The sequence below is a fragment of the Sipha flava genome, unplaced genomic scaffold (assembly GCF_003268045.1).
Source record: "Sipha flava isolate LNK unplaced genomic scaffold, YSA_version1 224_pilon_pilon, whole genome shotgun sequence".
Lineage (NCBI taxonomy): Eukaryota > Metazoa > Arthropoda > Insecta > Hemiptera > Aphididae > Sipha > Sipha flava.
The window spans coordinates 722994-744993 of NW_020272857.1; the positions used below are offsets into that span (position 1 = coordinate 722994).

Consider the following 22000-nt stretch of genomic DNA (forward strand, 5'->3'; position numbering starts at 1 on the left):
AAACTAAAATAAAGCACTAAAAAAAGCAATAAAGCTGTCTAAATCTTCCAAAAAAGCTTTAAAAAAAGCATTAAAAATAAGTTTTTTAAAAAAATTTATCACAAAAAAAGTATTAAAATTATTTAAAAAAAAGGTATTATAATAAACTTATTAACAACCCTGCTTCTCCGAGTTTTCATTCTTCCACAATTATTAATCTGTAAATTGAATTTATTCTATTTAAGATAATTTATAAAAAATAAATTAAATAATAGTTATTAAATGATTTTTTTTTACCTATATCATCGGAGTTGCATTGGACAATCAAAACTTTTTCAAGTTTTCAAATAAAAATTTTCTACGACGATCGGACAATATATGCTTGTATTTTGAAAAGCTACGTTCGACGTCAACAGATGTAATAGGAGCAAATTTGTAATGGATTAAATCATCACATGTTAAGTCTTCAGGAAGTTCCTCTCTTGATACTTTTTCGCCTTTTAGAATATTTGATATTATGATAAAAATTTTAAATCCCGAATTTTTGTTTAGTACATCATCAAGTTTTTTTGTAACCGTTTCTCCCGTTTTTCCCAAAGCTTGTTTAATTTGTTGTTTAACCTTTTCTATACAACACACGGATTCTGATAATAGCATCCCAGATGTTTCTAAACGTGTAATTTCAGTAGCCAAAAATCCAAAATTACTTTTTATGTAGATTAAATTTTCTTCAATTTCTGGGTTTTCGACTAATTTTTTAGCGTTTTTAATATCCAGTGACCATCATCTGAGTCCAATTGAAGTATAACATTTTTGATATGTAGAAAATGTTCACAATAATAGTTTACGGCATTTAACCAAGTGCCCCAACGAGTAATAATTGGTTCTGGAGGTAGAGGAATACCCGGAGCCAAATTCTTAAACAAATTTATACGGTATGGAGCTTTTAAAAAAACTTTTTTAATATTTGATATTAAACTATTAATTTCTGGAAAATTTATTCTGATCTGTTCTGCCACTCTGTGTAGGCCATGTGCCAAACAATTTATATGCACCATTTTTGAGTAAAGAACTTGTAAAGATTTTCCTGATTTTACCATATATGGTGCTGCATCCGACACAAAAAGTAAAACGTTGTCATGAAGTATGCCTTCAGGCCATAATATAAAAAGAGATTTGTCAAATAATTTAGATATAGTAGAGTGGTTGGCTTTTTCTAACACCTCTGAGTTAAGTAGGAATATTTTTCCAGGATTGTCTACTTCCAATGGTTAACAATTATAACATTGGCTACATATCGCCCCTCAACGTCAGTAGTCTCATCTATTGACACCCATACATTTTTGTTCCTGACGAAATCTCTAATTTTAATAATAGTATTTGTATAGCATTGATCTATATAGTTTTTTCGAAGCGTAGACTCGTCAGGAATAATTTGTTTTGTATGTTTATGCAGAAAATCGCGAAATGTTGGTATATTTAATTTAGTGAGAGGGATATTTGCGGACAAAAAAACATTACACAGTTCTTCGTTGAATGATGACTTCATTGACATACCTGTGACTAGAAGCTGAGATTTTGGTTTTTCTTGTTGATTTCTAATATTTAGCTGCTGGATAAGTTTACCTCTAGCGATATGTTGTTGAATATTATATTTTTTTTCGGCAGATACTTTAACACCACATACTTTGCAAAAAAGTACAGCATTGTCACAAGAAAAAATGTCTTCACCAAATTCTTTTACAAAATTGCGAAGACGAGCACTACAATTAATAATTTTTGGCATTTTGTAAGTGACTATCGGTAAGAATAACGAACTATATGGTGTTGCAACGAAAACTAAACTGTAATTCTAAGTAGATAATTTCCAGAGCAAAAATATATTTTTGTGTTTATTGTCGTTTCAAGATAAAATAATCTACTATATTCAATAAGCTATATACGTATCTAAATTACATCGATAAACATACCCATAAATCAAACATAACGAGATAAAATCGATTGAGCCATATACAATATACGATATTGGAAAACACATTATTTTATAATAAAATAAAAATTAAAAAATACGTTTCAAATACGTTTATTTAGAACACATTTTGAAAAATGTACTAAAAATGCCCAAAAAAGCATAAATATTCAAAAAACGCAAAAAAAGCAAAAAAAAAAGCAAAATAAAATGTCATGCATAGCAGTATAAATCGAATTTGTAGCTGACATAGCTTCGTTTTAGAGCAATAGAAAAAAAAGGCAAATGCCTTCAAAATCCGTACTCTACATATGATCAATAACCATTGATCATATTTTGTGTTTTTGTTACTAGGTATACATTTATATTCGAGTTTCAGTCCTAATAAGTTGCCTCCTCTTGAAATAGCTTGTCTCTCAATTCCCTGACTATAGATCTAACTATGAATGTGTGTAAGTATGGTTGCCTACTATTATTGCCTATTTCATAAAAGTATTTAGAATTCAATATATTGTTAATATAATTTAATTGTTAATCATATGAATGAAAAAAAAAACAAGAAATTGTATGATGGCAGTTTATTTTAATTATATTAAAACATTTACTCAATATAGTTTAGTACAAAAATGGTATGGTTAATGTTATAAAAATCAATATGGATTTATTACATTAAATATATTGTTTTTGATAGAAAAAAAAAATATACATGTATATTATATAACCATAAATTAGAACAATAACAATTTTTTAATTATAATTTGTAACATAGCGATATTATACACTCACATTATGCATACAAATAAATATTATAACGTAGGTATAATATTGTTATTTAAATTAATAACACATTATTAATTATTATTGTATTAACTAGTATGTATTATAATTTAGTCTATAGTTGGTAAATAATGCGTATTTATTATTACAACAATTATTTTACAACATAATACACTAACTACATACTACAAGTATATATTAGAAAAAACAGTACGTTTTAACAAAAAACTATAATCGTGGCTAAATATATTAAGATTAAATATTTGTCTTCTACTTTTAATGGCATTCATTCATTTCTGCTGATTAAGTGATAAACAGCATATTGTTTTTGTAGTGCATAAAATGTAGATACTCATTCTTCAGTTTGTCACATCTAATTGGTTTCGAAAATCTAAAAATGTTATGTAAATAATCAGGGCCGTCCCGAAGATGAAAATCAAGATGGGGGGGGGGGAAGGTGAACAATATGAAAAATGCCGACTATAATTTTTTACACAATGTACTCGTATTTAATATAATTAACTGTATGTAGTTTTACTTTTTAACATGTATATATGTGTCAGTGTCGCACGTTCTTAAAATTGATAGTTTAATTATATATATATATACAATAATAATAATATTTTATATTGTATAAGCAATGCTTGAATTGGGAAAAATTAAGTAGAGGAGCTCAGTCCAACGATTTGAAAATTGCATTCCATGTGTGCAATTATTTAACACAGACCCGTGGGGTGTTTTGTCCCTGACTCCCCCCTCCGCCAATCTTACATATATTTTGAATGCCACTTTTCAACTAAACTAATATTTAAATTCCAAATATAATATATTTTGATAGTAATATCAACATCCTACATGTTACAATAGAAAATAAAAATAAGATAATAATTAACATAATTGTAGGCGATCAGGCAGTCTCATGAATCGAATAATATAATCATATATTTGGTTTTTGTTTTTATTTATTTTTACTCTTTAGTGTGGGCCACGGCCTTAGAAGATTAGTTGTGGTGCGGGCGTTTATTTTTTTCCGAAATGACGATATCGTCGATCGCCAATATTAATAACAAACTGTACAATGTATAAAGTATAATACACCAATCTCATCGATTACTATTTAAATTTCTTCAGAAATGATGACGTTGTCCCTTATCATAACCACCATATAATCTTTAATTATGAAAATAGTTTTGATATTATAAACCGTAAAATTCGTTTTCAAATCGACGTAAATTGAAATTCACATAAAAACTATTTTGGACATCAATTAGGATGAACGTGGCGTCCCCCCGTTCCGATGAAAAAATATAGTTGGGTTACGCAAAAAAAAAAATAGTAGAAGAGCTCCGTTCCCTTGCACCCCCCCCCCAATTCGAACACTGATAATAAGTAGTTTTATAAATTTTATTCGTATATACACTATATTATGAAATATGTAATATTTGTTTTCCGTAAGTAAAATTAGGTCCTTCTAGGCAATAATGAAACAAGTCCGACTACCGATTGGTGTTTTTGTTGAGGGACTGAGACATACCCCAAGATCCCCCTTCGGGACGGCCCTGTAATAATAGATCAAAGTGCTTAAATTAAATTAAGTTTAAATACCAAAATGCATTTTTGTTTAAAATAATTATAATTATAAATATATATGTAGATAAAATAATTTTAGCCGAATAAAAATTCTTGAAAATTTAATTTACAATATCCCAAATATATAAAAAATAAGAAAAAAATTAACAATTGTTTTAATATTAAATCTTGATAGAACGATAAAAATCACGAAAATCTGCTACATTTTGTAGTCAATAATTCTTTATATTCAAATTTTATACTGAAGACTTAAAAATAGATACATGATTTTACGTTTTTTTTTTTGCAGATAAAAGGAAATAAAACAAAACAAAATAAAATTTGTAGATAAGTTACTGGAATATCGTAAAAATAAATATTACAAAATAAAATTCTGATGAAATTGGATAATTAAATCTTAAATATGTATTTATTCATTTATTTCCATAAAACAAACTTATTTATTTATTTAAAGACATATTATAGTTTTGAAATATTTTAATGAAGTTTGTGCTGAGGTACTTGAAATTTTTGTTTTTCTCTAATTTTAGTTACCTTTTGTTACGAAAGTAAGAATATTAAAAGTTCAATCTACTTTATTAAGAAATTTGGTTATTTTATAATATCAACCTTCTTTAGTAGGTACTATAGATTGATCCATCCAACCTTTTCACTAACAATTGTTTTTTCAAGAATAATGTTAGGTACATTGGTTTTAAGTTCAATAGATAAATACAACAATACCATTCACCCATCCCTATATTACTCTAACCGTGGAGTTTCACCCGACCAAAATACATAGCAAATACATTTTTTTTTTATTGTATTGTTAATTATTTTACCTATACAGTAAGTCCTCGTTTAACGTCAAGGTTAGGTTCCTGAAAAACACAACGTTAACCGAAAAAACGTTAAGTGAAACACTTTTTACAAACACTTTATTATAATGGATTTCTGCCAATAAATAACAATGTATGCATGTATTATTATAGTTATTATAATTGCACGATTTAATTATTTTATTCTTTATTATTAATTTATTGATTAAAAAAATACTATGCAACATTTAAATAATTCGTATTTGTACAGACAGCAAAAAAGACTGTAAAAGTGTTAAACGAAACATAAAGACTTAAACTTTTACGACGCAATAGCGAAACAACGCTAAATGAGGCGACGTTAAACGAGGACTTACTATATTATTAAACTATACCACACTTTAAAATTAAGAATGTTAAAATTTAAAATTATACAACCTAATTTTCACAGTCGAATACTAATTAATTTAATAATAATTTTTATATGTATGGTTTATATATTCAACTCTTAAAACTATTGTTTAAGTAAAGATATTGAATAAATCTAACCTTTCTTTTATCATAAAACAAATTATGTTGTAGAACATGCAGGGCAATTTGATTTGGTTTGTTCCTTCACATAATCTTGTACATTAAAGGATCCTTTTTTTTCTATGCCGGTTTTTTTGAACAATAGCTCTCTAAAATGTTTAATGTAATTTTTATTTTATTTATGAATATACTTTATTTACCATGAATATTAATAATTAATAGTTGCTTAATCCTATTTTAGATAGTCGTACCTTGCTACAGCCATAAAAGCAATTTCGACATTAAGACCAGATTTTGCTGAAGTTTCCATAAAAGTAACCGAATATTCTTTTGCTAGGCGTTCGCCGTCTTCTCTTTTGACCATTCTATCACTGGGATTGCAGTCTGCTTTATTTCCTTAAAATTACGAAAACACGCGATTAAATAAAATATTAAAGTTAATAAATACAATTTTGAAATAATAATTTACCTATTAACATTATAACAACTTGCTCATTAGCATAATCTCGAATTTCACTTAGCCATGCTCTTATGTTGTCAAAACTTATTTTGTTAGTTACGTCATATAAAAGTAAAAGTGCTGCAATAGAAAAATAAATTATATATTAAATTATTTACTGTATTTTTAAACATGATGAGTACACCCGTGGCATAACTTCAAAAGTTGGGAGTGGGAATCAAATTTCAACGATTTTCCTACAGACACATATTAGGTGGTGATATAGGGGAAAATTGAGGGCTCAACCAAATCCAATAATTTTATAACATATTATTATATCCATTGAGGCCCTTCATTTTTAGAGAGACAGAGGGGTTAAACAACTCGATTTAGACTTAATTTCCTGCAACAAATGTTTTAAAAATGTTAAGCTATAATTATTTTTATATATTTGCTATTTGTTCATAAATTTTAAAAAAAATTCAAAATAAAATAATAAAGAACATGGGCTCTTCAGAATTTAGTTATGATTATCACTAACTCACTACTTTATAAATATTGCGCACTTTTATATCTCAATAGTTACATCTCACTGGAATGCCTAGTTTGCTCCTCGACTTAAAATAAATTACAGTTTAATTTATATAAAACTGTTGATTTATTGTATGTAGAAATACTTAAGAGGACAAAATTGAAATTCAAGTATTAATTGTAAGTACGAAGTACAAACAGTGCCCGATTAAACATTTGTGGGCCCCTAGGCAATTAAAATTTTGAGCCTGAAAAATTATTTTTTACATACATATTTAACATTACTATGCAATAATTAAAATAAATAGCATTAATAATAACCAACTATTATTAATAAATAAAATCATTTTTATTAAATTTTTTTATTTGCAAGAAAAATGAATGATTTTTTATATTATTTCTATTTTTTTCAAAATAATTTTATTTTATTACTGCGTATAACACCTTCAATTTTATATATATTATATTTCATAATGACTTTTGTCCTGTAAATTCGTAAATAAAATACAGATATTATTAAATAAAAAAAAATATAATTTTCCGTTTTCACGAGGCCCCTTAAATGAGTGAAGCTCTAAGGCGGGCGCCTACTCTGCCTAATGGGTAATCTGGCACTGAGTACAAGTATGTATGTTGCATAATATTGGGTAGTTGGGTTGTTACGGGTGTTAGAAAAATTAAACCAATCCGTAGTTTAAGTTTAATGTAAATATTTTTGTGAAAAACTTCACCAACCTAATTAAGTATTAGAAAAAACTTACAGATAAAACATAACATTAATTGAAATTTAAAATATTTATTTTAATTTTTTGTAAAAAGTAGCTTAAAATAGTTCTTCGACATTTTATACTTCAAATTTAATTTTAATGCGAAGTAAATATTATTATTTTGAGTGGACTATATGGCAAATTATAAAACTATTTTTATTAGTGAGGTTAAATTACAAATTCATTTAATTACAAATTTTATTTTAATTTTATCAAATGAATATATTATTTTTCAAAAAAATATGCATATAATTTATAGAACATGAAATGTAAAATAATGTGCTTGGTAAAGATTTATTTTTTAAACATATATAAATGTATGAATTATTTTACTTTAATATTACCATGAGCATCTCTATAATATGCGTGTGTTACGCTCCTAAACCGTTCCTGACCTGCAGTATCCCAAATTTGTAGTTTGACTTTGGAATCATCGACAGATATAATTTTATTCTGAAACAAACAGTTTATTTTTTTATTTTTATTATTTTATTTATTTATTACAATTATTATTATTATTATTATTTTTTTTTGAGTAAAAGTCATAAAAATAACCCACAAGTTCAAAAAATATTCAAATATAAGATAGTGAATAAAAGGAATATCATTAAATATTAATGATTAATATTATATTAATGGTAAATATAGCTACGTTATTCAACTGTTACGATTTTGTTTTGTTTAATAATCTTATGATCGTGATAAATTATCAAGATACAGGTGATTCTTTTTGTTTTCCATAGTAGGAAAGCAATAATATCATTATTAAATACTTCATTTTATATAGAAGACCAATGAGTTACCACATGTTCATAGCAACTGTCTAAATAACGAAACAGTGCTGTCTACATTCTCTTATCACATGTGTACATAACGTGTACATAATTTAACGTTTTTATAATACGGGTAAATTAAACATATTTCAGGTCATATTTACAAATTGTAATTATAATAATTTAAATTATCATATACTCATAATAATGCTTGTCGGTAAAACCATATTATTATGCCATATTTTTATCCATTTTCTTGCGAGACGACGATTTATTAAATCCAAAAACGATTGTCCTTCTCACCCTGAAATCTACACCAACGGTAGAAATATAATTGCCACCCAAGAACATATCGTCCCTGAAACGGACTAACAGACAAGTTTTCCCCACTCCGGAATCACCGAGAACCATCACCTGAAAAGTAAACAATACTGTACTTAATAACAAATCAACCTAACAAAAAACATAAATCATAAATATATATTTAATATATAATATAACATAAGCCTTTAGAAATCATTTAAATGATATTTATTAGATTTCAAATCGCTTTATTTAATTTATTATTCGTATTTTGTAAAATAATTTATTTTTCTTATTTTAAGAAAAATTTAGATTCTTGGGTTATACAAAAAATCAACAATGAGATACAGAACAATAAAAGAAATAATATTAAACCATAGTTTAACATACTATTATACCACAAATGTAAGTAAAAAAAAACTAAAAATGATAGCAATAATAAGGACTTCATAAAATAGTGAAATAATTAATAAAATTTAAGAGTTATAGTATTTGATATTTAAAATATAGAAAAAATGAAGAATTACCGTTTTATTGTTTAGGTCTGTTGATAATTTTTTTGGTTCAGTTAAAAATACTATATGCAACTCAAATGCATACACATATTTGGGATTTATTTTCGATCAGTATAAAAATTTACAAAACACCATCGAAAAATATATTAAAATATTTATGCGTAGAAAACAACTAAAAGTGGGCAAAGTGTAATTATGAAATAATGAGTTATAATAATTGAAATAGATCATTTAAAACTAAAAATTCAATTCTTATTATGTATTAATGTATTGACCGAATCTCTAAACTCTATTATCATAAATATTGATACCCTTTGCTTTTAAATTATTTTGTACCCAATTTACACATTATTAATTAACTTAAAAGTTTTCGCACAAACAATTTTGTATCGGATATTATTTAATATTTATACGGTTTAATTTAAAAACAAGCCACAGCAAAATATAATAATAAAGATGAAACAATATAGATATAGTAAATTAAAAAATAAATTGGTACAACGTGGAATTGAACCATACATTTTCAAAATTAAATTGTGAATTAATTGTTCGTGTAATTTAAATTATTTTTCGAAGAATTTTCAAGACACAGAATTCATTACATAGTACTTGAAAATACTATTTTCTCCAATTGTAAATGGTTTCTATTGTTTTCCAATATTCTAAGATAATTGTATACGTTATCATTAGAGAGACCTGGTATAACATCACTGGTTAAATTTCAAAGTTATTTAGCATTTAACTGATTAACAATTCTAAAACAAAGTTCCTTTATATTGAATGTCTACCCAGAATGTGTTTTCCGTTAGTGATAAAGCTATTACAATCGTAACTATTGATTTTCTGTATTAAACAATTCAATTGAAGAGAATATTTGTAATGTTAAATATCTTGAATAACTTTTCGTTGTTATTTAAATATAAAAATTGATATTTCAATGTTGATAACATATTATTTGTGTATCAAAAACAATTCATCATTAGAATATATTTGTATATTGAATTTAAAGAACAAATAATGAATAATTGAGTGTATTTATAAATTGTTTAGAGAAATAAAAATAATTATGTTATATGATAGGTAATATTTTTTAATGATAAATAAATTAACAAGTATAAAATTAATACAGTTACTTGATCATAATCTAAAGAAAATAATACATTATTTTAAAACATTGGGTGATTTATAATAAAAATAAATTTTAACGTTTTTATTTATACGATTATTTACATTTATTTTGATTACTCTTTGGGAGTTATTTAAAAATTCATCAAATAATTAATATGTTTATTTATACTTATATTTATATATTTTTATTCATGAGTTTTAAAAAATGTTTGACCTTATTTTAATAAATAAAATTTTATTTAAGTAACTTATTGATTATTTTTTAAAGTAGTAATCGAAAGAGACTTTTTAATGGATTCTGTTAATGCATACATTTTGAGAAAATTCATTAGAAGTGAGTAATAGCAATTAAAAGACTAGAGATTTTATGTACATAATTATACGTTATATAGTTAATATAAATTATAAAAACAATTTACAAGTTATTGAGTTTAAATTGAAAAAAATGTATATGGTATAAAATTGATGTAAAGAAAGTTTTTTTTACATATTTATTAAATAAAATATATATTATTTTTCTAATTCATTCGTTATTATTAATATCATAAATTGTATTATTCCTCATTATTAACAAGAGCCATATCTTTTCAATTCAAAATTAACTGTAAAAAAATACATCAATTACTTAGAGTATGTATATAGAAAGTTAATCTACTTTGTTATGTATTATAAATAATATAAACGTGAATTATTAATGCAACACCTGCACTTTTTGGAATAGTATAATTAATATGGAATTTAAGGAAATTATCGTCTGGTAGGTACACAATATTAATTGTTACCACAGGTGTTACAAAATAATAGGTTGCTAAATTCAATTTTTGATTTATTGTTTTATGTTTGTTGTATTATTTTATTGACTAACATACAGTGCATCCATTATCTGAGTATAAAAATAATGTTCTGTTAATATATTTTGATTGTTATTAAATCTAAAAAATAAAATTAATAAAATATACATATTTGTAAAAAAGAAGTATAATTGTAATTTTTAAGATCGTGACTTGATATTAATGTGAGAATTTTTTATTTCGGATTTAAATATTTTTCAAAAAGTGCTTTCGAAATTAAAATTAATTTTTTAAGTATTAAAAATATAACAATTATATTACAAAGTAATTAACATTGATGATATGGTTCTCAATGTACCTTTAAATATTTTTTGTTTAAATCGAATATAAATAATGAAATAATAATTATTACCATAATACTTAATTCAGTACTTATTTTTTTTTATAAATAATGTTAAAAATTAACAGAAAAATAACTTAAAAAACATGTAATGTGTGTATGCATAACTACTGTGTATTTATGACTTATGTTTATGTAATTCGATAGTAATTTTTGAACACGAAAATAAACATATTTTCATAACTCATAGCATATCGATGATAGTAATTCCTAATATTAATATAAATGTATATTTTATATTTTAATTGGATTTACCAAAATATCTTTGGCATGAACACCTAGAATGTAAACCTGAAAAACTAATAGAAAATGCATGAGGTGTTCGATGGACATCAAGATGAATAATTTTTAAAATTCTAGATTGTATACATTCATCCAATTAGTGCCACATGCACATGATAGAATACAGCAAACGCAATACGAAATTCTAAACATTCGAGTCAAAGTCCATGTATAAATAGGTGATTTCTAATATTTAGAACTACAGTATTGTACTAAAATTGTATTTGTATTATACTATGAATATATAAAATTGAATGCATTACTATCACCTCTATTATAAACGAATATTCTATGTTATTATTTTTTTATACAGTAATGGGATGAATAGGATTAAAATTTTTCAGATTTCTTGGCTTTTTTATACTTAAATATAAATATATAGTGCGTATAATTATATTCACTGGATATATGATCAATGAGTTTCGTTGAATTTATTTGCTTACTAAAATAAATGTTTTAGATTTTATAGATTATTTTGTTTTTTTAGTGTCTATTGCCATTGTATTTTATAGTATTTTGATTTTCCTATAATAGTATAAATTTAAATTAGTTTTACCTATTATTGTTCTGGGTCCGCCGACTTGCATTGATTTCAAAACGTTATGTTTTATTTAACTGTCATTTCTGAATTGTTTTTTTAGATAAGTGACTCGTTTTGGAATTAGACAATGAAGAATAAATATTTAAATTGTAATTTATAATGTTGGAAATTTTTCAAATTTCTCGCGTAATAATTCTTGTGGTTTTTTAGTGTAAAAATAAGTATTTCCATATGAATTAATAAAAAATTATATTTATATAATATTATATTAAAATTATATCCTATATTTCATACGTGAAGTACTTTTTACTTTTAAATCAAATATTTTTCCAGCTACATTAAATTGTTGACATGCTTCGATCAAACGCAACTCACTTTGAAAAACCAATCGCAACTGATATCAGGATGTGGTTGGAACGGTGTCCTCTGCAAGTTCTTGTAGGCCGCATTTAACCTAGACGACGATGAGGCTGCGGATGCAGCCGCTACAACGCTGGTCCAACCGTTCGAGCACTGTTTGACCGGCGCTTCTTCCAGGTTGGCAGACGTTCTGCGTTTGGACACCACTCGGCGTTCGAACACCCGATCAGAGGACATGATTTATAACACTGTGTACTTGTATGTATGGGGGGAGGGTAGGGAGAGGTAAGAGGTTGTCGTCTCACTGCACTAACGTGATCATCGCACTGTACAATACAATATTATGCGCGTACAAATAAATGAACGATATAACCACGACGAAAACAACAGCGACAACAACAATAACAACAACCAGAACAATTACCAATAGCAATAGGGACGGCGATCATGTAATCGTACTGCGTCCGGTGTCGCGAGGAGGACTTATCGGAGGGAATAAGTGGCGACAGGCGCTGCTGGCGGCACGCGAACTGTTGCGACGGCTCTATCAGAACACTTGTGGCGCGAGCCGAAGCTTTTCCCCTGTGCCCACCGTCCGCCGTAAAATGCCGCCGTCGCGTGCGTGCGCGCGCAAACGCAAACACACTGGCGCACACAAACGTGCCTCACACATCGACAAACGCGCGACGGACTCGTTTGCCGGCGGCGCGCGCGAGCTTATTCGCTAAGCCCGGCGTATCCATAGCTACCATCTGGGGGCTAATGATGCGTACTCGGATGCACACGTAGCCGCCGCGCGGATTCTCGGCCACATTGTGGCTGCAACCCTCCACGGCCAACGGTACTGACCAGGCTTTGTTGTAAGGATTTTTTTCCAACTGCACAAGTATAATATATGTTGCGAATGTAACATGTTACTCTTCACGCTCATTTTATTGATTCTGATGAAGCAGATAATGAATCCAAAGACGTGGATGTATCCAAGTACAGTCAAGTACTCAAGTGCACATGTTCGTTAAATCTACAGCACATTTTATTGTTCCTGATGCACAATTAGTGTCCTACTGCATCTTACAATAAAGCCTGATACCGACTGCAGTTTATTGCTCCATGGCCGTGCGTACACATCAACGGCGTGAGCCCGTGCGTGCACCCATCGCGCAAAATCCGCGACGGTTTTGAATACGTACGTGTGCGGTGTGGCCGCGAAGTGGCCGAGCGGGCGCACTCATGCGCGGAAGGACATCTCACGGACACTTCCGAGAAGAATCAAACCTTTTTTCTTTCTTTTCGGATCATCTCGTTTTTTGTAAATATGAACCCTTCTCCCCTTCCCCTTTAGAAATCCAGACCGACGGCCGTGACGGGTTGAGACGCTTTCGTGTAAGGGGGGGGGGGCCTGTCCAACTAATTTAGTAAATGTACTCGAACAGCGGTGCACAAGGCTTGTGCGCCGGTCTAAGAGACGTTTCAAAAGTTTCTTCTGCTCCAACCACTCTTCATACATAGGTATACAACGATCAAGAGTAGGTGTACTCGTACCACAAATTTTTAACGTGAACTTAAGTAGTATTACGTATAAACACGGCTAAACTGCGTACGACAACACTGTATTATACACACAATTAGCTGTATGCGTGCATACTGCAGTATATGTCCTTCAAAGATCTCCGGTATTCGTATACGTTTTTATGGCATAACTCTGGTAAGAACGGGTTGATGCTTTTACAATTGATTTTATTTTCATGATAATATATGTTACGAGTAACAATATCCGCCCGTCCGTACTTTTAAAAATACACCTCTCATCATTGAAAAAACTTTTAGGCCATTCAATACGGGTATATAATTCGTATACTGCATATTTCTATCTCTATATATATATAAATACACCATTGTGTTATCTATACCTGCATGATTGAAATACGTCGTAATTTCGGTCGAGAAATTCGAGACATTTCCTGAATGAAATCGAATTTCCCTTTCCATTGTTTTCATTAACGTCAACATTGTATAATAGAGAGATGGTTCGCTATTTTCCTGGTTTTATAATAAACATAATAGGTAGGTATATCCTACACAGAAAAACGGAAAATACACTGACTACCTTTTGATAAAAATGTAGTTGTATGGTGACGATATTTTATGATACGTGATTAGACAAGCATTAAATATTATGTATTAAATAGTCCGTTGTGTAGTAACTAGAGAAGGAATGGAAAGACAATCGAAATCATTAACTTATAAGTTTTTCCACTCTATACATTGTCAATTTAAACATTTATAAATTCTATTTTCACTACAAATGGGAAAATTACACTTAAAAATTCATGGTAAAAACATTAAATGTAAGTTGAATACTAATAGTTAGGGTAGATAATGGTATGAATTTGCATATTTTATTGAATGGTCAAGAAAAAAAACTTAATTAGGCATTACCAAAATTTGATTCACCACGGTTCTTTATTAAATATATTTTTATTTTATATCGTTTTGTTGTTTTCAAATTTTCATAAAAAAAATCGAACAATGAAAAATTTATTAATACAAACATTTTTTTCGTGGAGTTCATTGTATGAGTGTTTGTGAAGCATCGATATTTCATCGCACTCGAAAAATGATTCTGAACAAAGCTTATAGATTGTTTTTTACCCAAAGTTTTAATAGCTCTAAATAATAATAAAGCTAATAAAAGCTAAATAATAATAAGCTATAAATAGAAGGAAATAAAACTTCCCTTAAAAAATTGCTAGTATAAAATAACTCAGAAATTAAAAAACAAAACCGTCTAAGAATAATGAACAAATTAAACTTCAGGATACCTATTGAAGATTAATTATAAAAATTATTTGAAGCACTTTTAGGTTTAAAATAAATCTATAAATCACAAGAGTAATTAATTGATATTTGTAAAAAATGAAATATAAAAATAATTTTAATGTATTTCTTTTTCTAATTAAAACCAAAAATAATTAAGATTCATAGTCGCCATAAATATTTATACCTTTATATATATATCTGTAAATACACGTAACATTTAAAGTAAATTTCATAAACTAAATTTGAAAATAAATTTGTCATTCACTCAATAAATCAATTGTGTAACATGTGTTATAACTAACATGTTAGCATTAAGTGTTACCAACACGTTAAGTTTGAATTATTTTTTAACAAATATTTGTAATTTCAATATTTTTTATGGCCGATTTTTAACAAATGAATAATTGGAGTTAGTTTTGATGACTATGTTAAAGTATTAAAAAATTCAATAAAAAATTCTCTATTTTTCCGATAGTTTTAGCTATAGATTTTATCATATGAAATGAATGGTGTAAGCTTAGAATTCAAAACCTTTGTAAATAAATAATAATTGATAACATTGTATTGCTACTAATACTAATGCAATACAGTAGTAAAAATAAAATCTTTACAATAGAGAAGCGTTTATTTTATATTTGTTACCTAAATTTACCTAAATTTGAATTTAGTTGCCTAATTCATTCGTTAAAAAAATTCAAAAGAATTAATTACAAGTTATTTTAACGAATTTATAAAAATAAATCACCAATTTAATAAGTTTCAACAAATGAATAGATATTTAATTTGTTTCTATTCTTTATTTTTTAAGGCTATATATATATTACAATTGGTTTTATTATAATTAATATAAAACAATATATGAGGAAGCCATGGTAATTTTTTTCTCTTTATTTTTCAAATATATTTGAAAATTAAAAGATATTATGTACCTTTTGTATTTGTATGTATTATGAGTAATAAATACAAATAAATAAATAAATAAATGCTTAGTCTTGAGTATTATATTTTTAATGTACAATCGGTTTCAAATTAAAAATTCATCATTAAATGTATACAAAGTCAATAAAATGGCGACTCTATACATATTAATAGACTAAAATTATTATACTCTTTACATATTAATTTACGAGTATTAAATATTTACTAATTATTTTATTATTTATTTAATTAATTATAACTACAATTATACATAATCTTTTCGTATAATTTTATTGAATATTTATTATTGGACGATTAATAGATTTTCGTTAATTCTTTAGATGATCGTTTTAAACTATCTAAAATCATAATACAGTCAACTCGCGATATAACGAATTTCAAGGGACCGAGCAAAAAGTTCTTTACATCGAAATTCATTATATCAAAAGCATAAATCAACAAAATTTGTTCAAACAATATTTAAAAGAAAATTTAAATTTTATTAGATTTTTATAATTACATACCTACATACAATATGAGATTATTATTCAATATTTTATTAGATACATTCATACATTTTTTGTTTATTACATACATACATATTTATTTTTTAAAAAAATAGGATTTTTTTTTGTGTGTATTCATTTGCGCTTACGCGATTAATAGTGTTGTTCAAATTTAGAATATTACAAAATACACTGTCGTCAATATCATGTCTTTGTAAAAAACTTAAGACGGCACGGAGACCTAATTTTGCTTTATTCGAGCTTACGGGGGGCTCTTCGTCATCAGCTTTATTCAAAATCTCATCGTCATTGAGAACTTCATAGACAACCAAACCTCTGTCGATAGCAACAAATTTTTATTTATATTTAATACAATTTACATTTAACAGACGTGTATCATATAAACGATACATGAACATTATCTTATCGCATAAGAATGGCTGAAACAAACTCGTAAAATGTGCTGTATCAATCTCCAAAATTGTAAAAATTCGTTACATTGCGTGAACTTTAGCCAAAAAGTCTTCGTTATATCGAGGGGACCAAAATACATTTGATTTTTCGTTATAGCGCGAGGTTTTCAAGGGTCCGACAGTTTTATACGTTATATCGAACTTCGCTATACCGCGAGTTGACTGTATTGTAAAATTCGTCTTCAATATTATTTATAGATTTAATCAAGATGTGATGATTAACCGACGTGTCTAACAATTGATTAATAAGCCAAGTCACGAAACTCGTTGGGAAAATTAGCGAAAAAATATTCAATATATTGAATAATATTTTGATAACACTATAGTGTTATCAAAAAAAGTGGTACATCCAATTACAATGGGCATCCTCTTCCCATATGTATTATAATGAAAGCATATATTACTAATGCATATTTTACTAACGTTATTATCCATAAACGGCGGTATCCAATTGAATATTGTACATACTTTCAACGATCCGATTGGGTACAGAAAAAATATTCTCAATGTGTGTTAAACTGTCAATTTAGTCTACAACTAGCCACCAGGCACCACTACCTATGTATTAAACATTTTCATAGAACTTACAATTGATAATTTTACAAACCACACCCACAAGTCAGCGTTTAAGCTGTTCAGACTTTGTTGCAATTTATTTATTCTTCAATCTTGTTATTTTTGATTATGGATATTATGTGTAATTTTTTATTGACTTCTTATCTAAAATAACATGTATAATAACCCCCCTCCCTGAATGATTTCAGCGAACGGGCCTGCATTATTATAATTCTAAAAGGAACTCAGTCTGAAACAAGGATGACATAAATTCGATCAGTATAAATGAACAGTAATAAAAATATGAGTTTAATTTAAAAATAAAATTGGATACAACCATAATAGCCCACGGAAATTATTCAAAAAATATTTTAAATTTCTATATATATTTATATTAATATTCTTAAAATTAACTAAAATATTTATTAAAAATAGGAAATATGTATTTAGGGATACCACTTTCCAGTTAGGATAAAGTTGATATATATGTATATAAAGATTAAAAATAAATGTCCATCATATTTGTTTTTATTAGGATAAGAACAGTGTTTAAATTAAACGAAAGTAAGAAATGTGGCTTTTTAAAAATATTATTTCAATATATAATAATTTATTATTATATTTATCTATAGTAATAAAAGCAGAAACTTTGCTGGTATTTTTGTCCTCGACAGTGTGTTGTATTTTGATTTATTTTGGATTCCCATTGTTTAATTGCGTCTGTGTTTAATTGGGTCGTAAAATAGGTTAACTGTGCACAAATAAATTGTTACCTTCTATAAAATACAAAAGACTGTATGCAAATCGAGTCAGTCGTTTTAGAAATTATTTTTGATAAACAAGGGGGACATTCTTATAAATATGTAGAAATTAATAATGAAGTCATAGTGATGTGTACAGCAACAAACAACAATAATAATTATTTTATTCGTTCAACTAATTATTGTGAAATCAAATAATTAAATGATGTAAAATACATTTTTATTAATATCTATACTTAGCACTTACTGTAAAACCTATACCGACGGTAGCGGAAAAATTGCCTGTCTGAAATTTTCCGGTGTCAAACTTGACTAATAAGGAAGTTTTTCCCACTCCACTGTCGCCTAATAAAATAGTCTGAAATAAAAACGTGTACATCAGTTAATAAATTTAATGATATAATGACATATTTTTCAATCCCACAAACTATTATTTGACTTAAATATTAATAATATATTCAACTATCATATTTTTTCATTTATTTTTTTTTATTTTTTTAATTTTATTTTACCTTATGTAAAATTTTTAAAGAGGGATCCGAAGGCTTTCTTGTAGCACTAGAAAGCTTATAATCCCTGTATCCAGTCGACGAAGGTCTTTTATCATAATTCGTATCTGTGGTCAATAGATTTTTGGTGTTTTGGTTAACTTCAGCTTCTTCGATGCTTTCAAATACGTCATCGCTTATGTTATCATCTAATGCCATCGCTAGTATTGGCGTTTTTATCTAGAAATTATTTATAATTTTAGTAATAATGATTTATACAATTGTAAAAATATTAAGTAACTTTGAAGGTAAAATTATTAGAATAAAACTTCTTTAGAATTAAAAAAATTAATTACTAGGTAAAAAAGTCAATTTTTTTATAAATAATTAAAGCATTCAAAGTATGAATTTTATACACATGTGGTAATATTAAATTATTTAATCAATTAATGTCAATACCAAAATCAAAGTGTATTCGTTTCCCCAAAATAGAATCAATAGATTAAACCAAATACACCACATTTTTATTAGTAGAACGTTAAAAACAATTATGTTCTCTATACATGTCATTTTTTAGTCATTTTTTTATATTTTACGAAATTCAAATTTTAAATAAACCACTGTCTTCATTTGTTCAAACTTAATATTTCTTTCCTATGGATGTTTTGCTTAATCTTAGATATTTATTAAATGCCATATTTAATTGTTGAAATCGAATACTTATATTACGATATGCTTAATAACTTAGAACTAATGCAATTCTTAATGTAAAACGAAACGTGTGATAAATTATAATCTAGTATTTTAATGAAATAAAAAGAATGTAACATTAGGTTATAAAAAAAATTTGAATTGAGTTTTCCATCTTAATGTACGTAAATAAAATAATATCATTTATGATATAACAACATCAACCTTTTTGTAAAAATGCGTTTGTTATTTATTAATCGAAAATTTAAACACAATAAATTATATTTTAATTATTGAAAAAAATGTTGCCAATACATTTTTAATACAATACATACGTCGATACATGATATGTATTGTGTCAATCTCAAATACATTTTATAGAAACGGATTTTAAATTTTAACTTGAACATCTGGCTTTGAATATCTATCTTTAAGTTTTGGTAATACTTATCGAAACTCACCTTCTTCATCGTTTAGAAGCTTTCGTGAAGGAATAATATCAAACTTCTATGATCCAATTACAAAAATTAATACGTTTTGGTCGTCGTAAAGGAGAATAAAAAAATAATTGACTAAACATTTTTTTTTCTAGTTAAAACTGATGTTGTCCGCAAAAACACTTGTTGTGTTATGAAGAATTTTCCGGAGAAAATATAAAACTGGGGCAAAACAATCAATTTTGGGAGTTTCCCGTGCGCGGCGGTTGCGCATGCTCTGTTACCTTTTGACCCTTTTATAAGTAACCACTGATACACTATCATCTTCAATGATACGTAATGTATGTGTGTCTATTTTCAATAATTACATTAATTTACTTAAATTTTATATATATTTATACAGAAATTATAATGTATTTAAATTATTAACGGTGACTAAAAAACGTGTAATAAGTTATGTAAGAAAAACATATGTCATATTTAAATTCTTTGTAGAACTCGAGGTTATGGTATAAATTAAATATTTTATTATTAAAATTGTACTCGTAATATTATTTTAATATTATTTAATTATTTTATTTACATTTTCGTCGTATTTTATTCGATACGTCTAAAACGCGGAGCTAATCCATCATTATTTACTTTGTGAATTTATCAGGGATGTTAGAGATTTACACGTAATGAATAATGAACATAGATTTGTTTACACGTCATATTATGTAATTGTGATCAAAATATAGAAAGCGTGAATCGAGATTTTGTATTCTTATCATTCATATACCATTTATCTTATTTCTGATATTAAATTATTTTGAGAATACCGTCCATACAAATTATATTTATAGGAGTTCTAACTATATTTAGATAAATATTTAAAACCAAAACAAAACAATTGATTTTGAGGGCATATAATTTTTATTTTTTATTATTTAACAAATAATATAACTTGGGAGTTTTTATGAATGAAGCATTAAACAATGAGTTGATATTTTATAACAATATCAGTCCATTATAATTAGATTAGGGATTAAATTATATCTTCAATAATTTTAAATTACCTTTGATCATTGCGTTTATTGACTGATTTTATTTTTATAAATTGCAAAATAGAAAATAATTTCTACTCATCGGAATGTTACTAACTTTTATGTTTATAAACTTCATTACTCAGTATACATTAAAGGTGTATTACAAATACCTACTGGTTAATTATTGGTCATTAGAAGTTCAATTTTCCAAACATGTACCCAAATTAAAATTTTTCATTAATTTATTAGGTACACTAAAATATTTTAAAATATGTTTGGAAAATATTACGTAATTTAATTATCTTTGTAATTAATAAATTATTTTCATACATTTGAAAACTATAAATTAACAAGTCGTAGAGATATTAATCGGCATCTATAATCGTAGTATACTAAAAATAATAGTTATTAAATAAAATGCGGTACTTAATTAAGAAAGTTTTTTTAACATTTGTCTGTTTTATTAGATATTTCTATAACATTTTAAACTATTTATTTAAAAGTGAATTTATTTTAAAAAGCTTAAGCTTAACTATTGTAAAAAGTTATTTTAAAAGCAAAAACAACTATTTATTTTATATGTATTAATTTTATATGTATAGACTATTCCATAATACAATAGGTTAGTCTTATAAGTCAATCAATATAAATATATCTGCATTTACAAATAATTTACAAATACTTCCAATCAAAATGTTTTGGTTGACTTTATCTTCGTATTCTTTTTAATTTGATTTTTTATGTAATACGAACACATGTAGATTGTCTTTCTAAAACATATAATTTTAATTAATAGAAATTATTACCTATATGAAGTTTTACGAAGTTCAAAAGATCATTTTTAAAAGCAA

At 26.5% G+C, this 22000-nt stretch overlaps 2 protein-coding genes across 5 annotated transcripts; both read right to left on the reverse strand.

Moving 5' to 3' along the window:
- Nucleotides 1–1237: 1237 nt before the first annotated feature.
- LOC112683348 lies at nucleotides 1238–1795 on the reverse strand. The gene has a single exon (XM_025554352.1). The coding sequence runs from the start codon at nucleotides 1763–1765 to the stop codon at nucleotides 1238–1240; it is 528 nt and encodes a 175-aa protein (XP_025410137.1). The 5' UTR covers nucleotides 1766–1795.
- Nucleotides 1796–2845: 1050 nt separating this feature from the next.
- LOC112683329 (ras-related protein Rab-37-like) lies at nucleotides 2846–20355 on the reverse strand. 4 transcript variants are annotated; one of them, XM_025554327.1, is made up of 8 exons: nucleotides 12898–14775; nucleotides 12489–12799; nucleotides 8457–8567; nucleotides 7725–7833; nucleotides 6113–6223; nucleotides 5895–6039; nucleotides 5662–5792; nucleotides 2846–3116 (listed from the first exon to the last, which is right to left on the reverse strand). In XM_025554327.1, the coding sequence occupies exons 2-7, from the start codon at nucleotides 12708–12710 to the stop codon at nucleotides 5684–5686; spliced, it is 807 nt and encodes a 268-aa protein (XP_025410112.1). In that variant the 5' UTR covers nucleotides 12711–12799; nucleotides 12898–14775; the 3' UTR covers nucleotides 2846–3116; nucleotides 5662–5683. The 4 variants fall into 4 exon arrangements, with proteins under 4 accessions (XP_025410112.1, XP_025410111.1, XP_025410109.1 ...); XM_025554324.1 differs by lacking the exons at nucleotides 8457–8567; nucleotides 12489–12799; nucleotides 12898–14775 and adding exons at nucleotides 18754–18864; nucleotides 19019–19234; nucleotides 20146–20355 and having other exon boundaries at nucleotides 2855–3116; XM_025554325.1 differs by lacking the exons at nucleotides 2846–3116; nucleotides 8457–8567; nucleotides 12489–12799; nucleotides 12898–14775 and adding exons at nucleotides 4157–4284; nucleotides 18754–18864; nucleotides 19019–19234; nucleotides 20146–20355.
- Between the last annotated feature and the right edge of the window lie 1645 nt (nucleotides 20356–22000).